Source organism: Lingula anatina, chromosome 4 (genome assembly GCF_051362555.1).
Source record: "Lingula anatina isolate TDL-2025a chromosome 4, LinAna3.0, whole genome shotgun sequence".
NCBI classification, from domain to species: Eukaryota; Metazoa; Brachiopoda; class Lingulata; order Lingulida; family Lingulidae; genus Lingula; species Lingula anatina.
Window position 1 is genome coordinate 28,819,123 of NC_141770.1, and position 8,599 is coordinate 28,827,721.

The 8,599-nt window shown below is 37.9% G+C and overlaps 1 protein-coding gene across 1 annotated transcript; it reads right to left on the reverse strand.

Annotated features, from left to right (window-relative positions):
• Positions 1–924: 924 nt before the first annotated feature.
• On the reverse strand, positions 925–4,344 carry LOC106171572 (uncharacterized). The gene is made up of 3 exons (XM_013551974.2): positions 4,060–4,344; positions 2,085–2,228; positions 925–1,466 (listed from the first exon to the last, which is right to left on the reverse strand). Exons 1-3 carry the CDS (start codon positions 4,115–4,117, stop codon positions 1,228–1,230), a joined length of 441 nt encoding a protein of 146 aa, XP_013407428.2. The 5' UTR covers positions 4,118–4,344; the 3' UTR covers positions 925–1,227.
• Between the last annotated feature and the right edge of the window lie 4,255 nt (positions 4,345–8,599).

Sequence of the window (8,599 nt, forward strand, 5' to 3'; positions counted from 1 at the left end):
CAGAAACATCTCATATGAATAATTTATTCGATTCCATGCAATATATTTCATCACTGCTTCGTAGACTCCCTGTCTTAATGATTACACTAACGGTCAGTCTACAGTTGTTTGATAGAACCGATGTAACGAAACTGAGGGTAACAGAAAGTCCGCCCTCCATTAATTTAGTTATAAAGTTATGGTAAGTCTGACTTGAGAATTAAAGTCAAAATCTAGTGCAAGGCTCACCTTTACAAATGAATGAGAATCGGACTCTCTGTTATGGGGGACTCTCTGTCACGTTACACCGTCATCAAGGTACTGAAAGCTGCAAGTATTACCGAACGCATGTGCTGTGCATAGGTTGTTTATTTCTTGGAATGTAAGGAAAATAAAATTATTTAATGGAGTAAAATAAGTTAAGTACATGTACATAAACATTAAAATAAAGTCCTATAGTACGATAGACCTCCAACAGTGAGTCCGTTAAAAATCCGTATAAATAATTAGGATATATATACATGTGTGTGTGTGTATATATATATATATATATATATATATATATATATATATATATATATATATATATAACGTTTGAATGATAATATCAGTAAATATCATCCCTCTGTCGCTTTCTACAAAAAAGGCCCTACTTTTATTGTAGATATATTAAAAAGCCTAAGATACAGAATAATTTTCACAAAAGGGCATCAACACATTGCTACTGACAGACGCTTACATAAAATCATGAAAAAGTTAATAAGATTTTTTACAAGACGACCTTTTGAGGAACAGTAAAACCATCAAAAAGTTAATAAGATACTTTTTTACAAGGTCGTTGAACGTCGTCAGTTAAATTATGAATGCCCGAACTCAGTTCTTGGAACATGCGTAGACCGACGGTGATATATATATATATATATATATATATATATATATATATATATATATATATATATATATATATATATATATAAAGTTTTAAACATTATATTATAATTTAATATTCCTTATGTAAAAATGTTGCGTTATCAAGTTAGGTTTTCCCTAAATTTGGTGGCCAAGAGAAAAAATGCTGGGAGTATATGACACCTTTCTTTCAAATCGAGTTCAGTTAAGAGTTCACGGCACCATTCATCGATAACAGTTAGAAAACATCACAGTAAGAAATATGCACATTGCAGACAAGATTCCATGTAGGTCACTAAATAAAGTAACGTTACGACTGGCCGCAACCCATTGTGAAGGTTAGTTCATCAAGTGAGGAAGTTGGGGCAGAAAAACAGCGTTCATTATGATCGATATTACAGCCAAAAGAAGCAGCGGTCCTGGGTTCACGAACTGTGACGTAGCGCCATTACAGTAGTCGGTATTACAGTAGCATTCTTCGCCAAATGCACCCCCTGACCCCTGGATACTACCAACGGAGCCCCCTCTACACGTAAAAGTCGTGGAGTTCCCGCATTCTCTTTTGTATCCGACAATTGCTGAAATTAAGAATTCCAATCATCATATCGCTACGACTTCATGAATGATAATAACGGCAATTTATTGGGGATTTTTCAAATTGCCGCCACCTAGCGCTTTTTTCAGATGAAAATATGGAAGATTTATAAGAATAATATTAAGTAATTATAATAATAAAATGAAAATAAGAAAATGGACTACAAACATATTGTCACAAAATATCTGAAATGCTGAGCTGACATTTGATATGGGGTGATTCACTTGTTCAGGTAGATATGCATTGTTTTTAAAGACTTACATGTTTTAATTCTTTCATATTTTTTAATTTGACATACAATGGCCTAGTTTTCTGTGCACAAACTGTTAACTTATTGAGTACATTTTCAATTTCTATTCTATGGGTGCATTCCCAGAGATTTAGATCGATCCAGAGATTTAGATTTAGATCGACCTAACTCCCTGGGGGTTCACGCTAAATTGCAGTCAGCCGAGCGCGCACCATAGTTAATTATCCCCTTTTAGTAGGCGGGGCAGACGCCTAAGCCGACTAAGCTGACAGTAATCTAGTGAGACTCCCCACAGGGATAGATCGATCTGAAATCTATGGGAATGGGGTCTATAAGTGTCTCTGTACTTACCAAATCCGCCTGCGCCTATACCTCCATGTGATTTCTTACAAGAAACAGAGCAGTTCACTTTTGTGGCAGTAGTGGCCGCTGTAAAGATTTTACCACACTTGCCTCCCTCCAAATCTTCACACTGGTAGCACATGACTGCTTCACCTGCAAGTCATAATCAATCTAGGTAAAGAATAGTCTTCGAAGTCACATTTTTTTTCTCGATAAGTCTCATAGGTAATAAAAACTTAAAAGAAAGAAATGATCAAAACTGAAAGGAAAACAAATTTCATCGTTCATGCAAAATTCTCAAAACTTATCATTGTGATTAAAGTTAAAAGAATAAAGTATTTTTTCTCTTCAATCAATATTGAAATTGTTAACCGCCAATATTTTGATGTCTATCCGAGCATCTTCACCTGGTAATGAGGCTTTCCCTGTGAATAATTAACGTTTGATTTTTTTCTATTTAACTTTATTAATAGAATGTTAATTTAACTTATCATTTAACCAAAAATGTAATGAAAAAATTTCAGTTTTATTTACTTCCTATGTGTAGATATTTATGTCATATGTTCTGATTATGCTGTGTTCGAGTAAAATTATTGTATTCACTAGGTGTAAGCGCAGTTTATTCTCCTTATGCTTGTAACCATGACATACAAGTATATAGGTCAGAACAGACAGCAATACAGGACACGGGATCGGATGGCACTTCAGTAGGCCTTACTTACGTATAAGATCAGTAAACCGGGAAACATTTTACTGTGCCAATACTGCCATTATAAAGAGGTTCCAATGTACCATGAAAATCTGACTCCACTAAAAAGTGACTCCCCAGTCAGATTTTCACTATGAAATTTTGACTCCGTGAGTCAGATTTTCATGGGAGTCGGATTTTCATGTTACACCGGGTGTAGCTCCCCTGGCAGGTGGCTTTTCACGTGTCGCAAGTAGTTTTATTGGATCTCAATTTTTTTACGTATTAAGGTTTTCATTTATGTGAGATCCAAACATTTTGGTTCACCTGTTGACGGTTTCGTCAGTTCACTGTGACAGATTTGATAGAAAACCAGCTTCCTGTTCACCTGACTAAGTGTACCATATAAAGAAAGAAAATCTATAACAATGAGTTTAAGGTAATAGCCAATACTGCTGATATGATGCCTGCAGGGCAGCATTTTGCAATCACATGCATTTTGCAGCCGCAACGCATTTTCCAAACAAAGAAAATGCCTTTGGTTGCAAAATATGACTCTCCAGGCCCAGTGTTGGGCTTTCATGTCTCACAAAGAAATAGCTGCGACTCAGATGCCAAACTACAAAGCGTGCATTTGTTGACTACTAAAAGAGACGGTCGAGTGTACAGGGCATCTGGGTCAACTTACAATATTGATTCGTCATAGAGTATTGAATCAATTATGGAAATGTAACAATGACCCGACACGTTAGAAACCGTGCCTTCTAATAAAATTGATACAAATGCAAAAAAAAAAAAAAAAAAAAAAAGAATAATAGTTCAGCAATTAAAAAATGTGAATTTTGATAAGTGTCTCTGTAAGCTCTGGCCGTACAGGGACAGTTGGTTGTTTACTATAATCAAGCTCTCAGTTTTAACCAAGATTATCAAAGACACAGTGAGAGGTTACCCTCTACCAGGACCACAGATTGACCTTTCACTACGTATTCACACATAGGTATATGTATCTGGTTAAATTGACGGGAATTTTCTGCACTGTCAAGGACAAAGTCCACATAATATAACATGCGGCCTTGGTAGAGGGTAGTGAGAAATATGAGTCGGTACGAATACTTGAACTACGAGCAGAGAGGGAGAGCGAACGAGCGAGTGAGAGAGAGAGGGAGAGAAGAAGAGAAGAGGGCGTAGACATGTTTGCCCATGCATGTTTTGCCCATTTCTGTCTGTAGTTAAAAAAATACAAAAGCAAAGAAAAAACGTTCACTATATCTTAAACATGACTATCACTGTACCTACCGTAAGAATACAGTCCAAATAGCACCACCAACCCAACGACAAACGTAAACGACGCCATGACTGTCACTGCAGGCCAACCTTGTGGACAATCAACACAAAGTAGTCAGACGGCGCGTTTACACTCTACTTGTGACGTCCAACCTAATAACCGGACTACGTTTTCTAACCAAAAAGAGTCTACCTTCTGAGGATACAGCCGATGGTTTTTGTACTTGTATCGAATAGTATATGGTTTTTGAGGAACGGGGCTGCCACGCCAAGTTCGGCTGTCTTAAGTAAAGTAAATTCATGTATTATTGGAGACGGCGTCGGTCAGCCTATCCAGTCAATTGAGTCTCTTTGTTGTTATTGAATAGAACTTTCATATCACATTCGACCTGCGTGGTTAAAGAGACTTCGAGAAGTTAAGTATGAAAGAGACGGACCAGTGTACAGGGTATCTTGGCAAGTAAGCCTGAAGGTAAATAATAGTAAATTAGTATCCACCCGTCCATTCAGGTCCAAGTATGTATCAAACTTTCAACCAATTAAAATAACCCCCGTACTTTTGCTAAATTTGTGTTTCTTGCATGGTGCAACTTGTATTATTTGATTCACCTTTGTGCATAGACACTTATTTCAAACACACCGAGTTTATCAATAGAGTTTCTTTTATCAATTGCTATAGAAAATTTTCGGTTACTTACCGGCCAACATTTCCCTGATGAAGTTTTGCTGTCAGCAGACACTAATTTCAAGCACACCCGAGTTTATTTTAATGAGAAATTAACTGCTGTAAAAACCTAACTTTGTCATATACTAAAAACACTTACATGTACATGTTACAGTTTGTAGAATGAAAAAAGAACAGGACTAACATTTTATAAATATTTTTAGAACTGTAAAAAACGCCCCCCCCCTCGCAGCCTACAGCCCTGCAGTGCGACTGATGAAAGTTTAAAATAAACTAGATCATTTGGAGGAAGTGAAATAGTGCTATGAGTGACACTAACGAAGGTTAAACATTTTGTTCATTTATGTTTTTGAGTGATAACAGATAAATGTAGTAATTAATTTTGTATTTTTAAGTTGCTAGACTGATGTGAGGTAAGTGCCACTTCGACAAACAATTCTTCTGCTCTCTAACGTTTAAGAATATTAAAAAAGTTGAATGAACCTATATATTGAGAATGAGTGAAAACATCTTTATTGGCAAACGGCACTGAGGCTATGGCACTGAGGTATAGAACATTAAAATGCAATTTAATTTAAGCACCAGTTCATAAAGTTTTGTTGTTATAAAATTGCTGTGGTCCTATATGATATAGTATGCAGAAAGAAGCTGGATCGCTGACAACCGACTTATAATATTGAGCGCATAAACCACTTATGGAATAAATATGCAACGAAGTATCGAACTAAAAACCGGCAATGAATAATTCAAATTGAAATCATATGTGAAAATACCGTAATGCTTTGAATTGAAATGCATTTTTTACTGCCAACGTGAGCCTGTCCCTATCGTGTTTATTTATTTCAAGCATCTCGTTCAGTTACGGCGCCACATTGTAAAGAAGCGAAGAACTTAACTTTGATCGATTTAACTGACAGTGAGTAATAATTCATCTAACGCGATGGACATCTCTAGAATGCATCGTTGAGGGTGAAATTTGTGATTTCAAATCTAATAAGATCCGCCTTTTTTACTCTGACAGGTCGCGATTGTCATGACCGCTTCTAACAGTCATCCGAAGTCAGCAGCACTGGAGCATCGCCGAGGAACGATGCTGGTAGCTCTGGCACTAACGGGGTTCTGCGTCCTGGTAACGGCTCTGCCGACCCCGGTCAAGAGAAATGACAGGTAAGTTTTTAAAATTCAATTTGCTAGCTGGCTTTCAGATTTTAAAAGTTATTTCGACTCATAAAGACAACATTATTGAACTATGTATTTCCAAATCTGTGGGTAGTAAAATAAACATGACATGAGTCGGTTGTTGGTACCTAATAAACCTACGTACATACTTCAAAGTGTCTGATTAACTGTAAAAATTATCATATTCTAATTGCCAGAAGGGGGGCAATGATTGAGAAAACTAGCATGTTTGAAACTTAAATTGCTAGGAGAAAAATTAGACATTATGGTGAAAAGATACGTTGATAAAAAGTCGACACTTGAAGCTTAAAATGTTCCTTCTTAAGACCTTTCTCTCTCTATCCAACAACTCTTTCTTTTAATATATTATAGTATCGTGCAGAGCCACGTTTCTTTTTCCATTACCACAACTGGTTTAGAGATATGATTGAAATTAGAACTTCGAGCCAGAACGATCATGCTGGTTCACCCTAAATTTCAAAGGGTATTGGATTTCCAGACTGCTGCCTGTATTTGGTGTATTACCACCAGCATGGTTCGGTTCCGGGTAGTTGAGTATGAAATTTAGGGTGTAATACCTGACTTTTCTAGATCAGAGATGTAGATAGGAAGAAATGATCTCGCTCCGGAGGTTCTGACAGGTGTACGTGTGTGTGAGTGAGTAAGTGAAGGCACGCAGCCAGGGAAGGTTTGGGGGTTCGGAAGAACCACCAATTTTGTCAATAAAAGGTCAATTTTGTGTATAATTTGAACTAGGAACACATTATAAAAGGTCAACTTTTTCAGAAAAAAAAACCTTTTGAGTTTGCTGGCTACGGACCTGGAGAGAGAGAGAGAGAGATAAATAGGGTACAATAATGGTCTCGTGGTCTGCTTTTTTTTTCTTTTTTTTTTCTCTTTTTTCTTTTATTTTTTTTTTTGGGGGGGGGGGCATTAATCATAAGCTCTTTGTGCAATATTTACACATTCTTATATCTTATTGTATTTTTAATACCCTTCCTCCTCTCGGGCCTTGCTTCTCAAGACTGTTCATATTGTTTAATAGTACCCGGGGCAACTCCTCAGTGGCCATTAGAAATGGCAAATACTACTCAAATCTAAAACTGCCAAAGTTTGAACCGTTTTAACTCTCGTCGTGCTCGATAACTACACAGGTGAAGTCAGACGTAATCTCATTGTAAACTAAAGTGAAAATAAAATCATCAGAAATCATCTAGCTGGCTAGGAACGTTCCGGGCAGTCTTATTATTAAAAGCGACCAAACTTGATATTGTTTCGGTAGCTTTCCCGCTTTGGCACCACGTCATGCGGCCTGTAAACCGCGATCAGCATAAAAAGAAAGTATCTTCTAGGCAGAATTGTTTGCCAAATATGTTCTCTTTCTCAAAATTCACATCGCTGCAATTGCTTGAATGGAAAGCGTACCAGCTGTAACATATTTGTACGTTTGTTTTTAATGATTCCCTCTTTACAGGGACATGCTAACACTAAAATCGTCCCCCAGTGCTCTTTAATGTCATTGGTAATACCAAACTAAATCTCAGCTCAACACAAAGTCATAGTAAAAAAAAGAATCAATCTAGGAACGGTCCGTTTCTGTTTTTCAAACAAGGTTTCGTGTACATCATCTACTTGAACGTTCACTGATAGTACGATGTACGGGGAATGGTGTTGTGCGGGAAAAATACATTTTTTACGGCTCAAGGACTATCGATTGTAATTTCGGACATTTACGTGTGCATCCAAACTGGCCCTCTTCATGACAAGGCAGAAAGTTTGCATTTGATCACAAGTCTTTCAACGAAGCTTCCGCGGTTACGTGGTAACTCCGCTGACTGGGACGCAGCTCGACACACCTACGCCGGTTCGAATTCCAGAAGGTCCAGTAGAATTTTTGTTGCTGGCAATCATTTTTAAATTTTTTCTTTGGTTACTATAAGAGGAAACTCGTATCCACGGAGGGTGGGCGGGTCACTCACGGCGCAATCGGTAGCGTGCACGGCTGCTAAAAAAGATCCAAACTCATCACCTACCATGGTAACGAGTCACGAGTAGTCACGAGTTCGAATCCCGGATGAGGCATGTCACCTGCCCACAGATACGAGCTGGCCACGTGAATGGAAAGTCGCGCAAAACGAATGCACGCTCTCGTCGGTCCCGGCAAATTACCTTTTGCATAAAAAGCCGATATAGTTAATTAAGCATAGGTGATCGATTTTACAACCTTTTTTGCTGGTCGTGATCATAATGTCTGCCTCGTCAATAACAATTCCTTACTCTTCATTTGAAGGTTCTTAAAATGATGCTTAGGCGGGGATCGTCGTTGATCTCTATCCTTCACCAGCTACGCAACACTTCAAACTTGAATTGAGTCAGTATGTAGCTAACCCGGCATGGCGCCATGCATGTCATACTACCCTTTCATCTGAGAGTGCTGTTTTCTCGGTGGGATTATCAGCAAGATATTTTATTTATTTATTAATTTTTTCGAAAGTCACGTCACCGCTATTGCTCTACCCATTCTTACATTTTGTTGTTTTTTCATGCCCTCCCTCCTCCCGGGCCTTGCTTCTAAGGACTATTATTATTGTCTTACAGTACCCGGGGCAACACCTCAGTGGCCATTAGAAATGGCAAAGACTACTCAAATCCAAAACTGCCAAAGTGTGAACCGTTTTAGCTCTCGTC

Coding starts and splice junctions, on each gene's coding strand:
- LOC106171572 (XM_013551974.2), bottom strand. CDS start 4,117: ATGGCGTCGTTTACGTTTGTCGTTGGGTTGGTGGTGCTATTTGGACTG. Junction 2,229..4,059: donor ATTTGGACTGTATTCTTACG/GTAGGTACAGTG, acceptor TATGACTTGCAG/GTGAAGCAGTCATGTGCTAC. Junction 1,467..2,084: donor TATAGGCGCAGGCGGATTTG/GTAAGTACAGAG, acceptor TCTTAATTTCAG/CAATTGTCGGATACAAAAGA.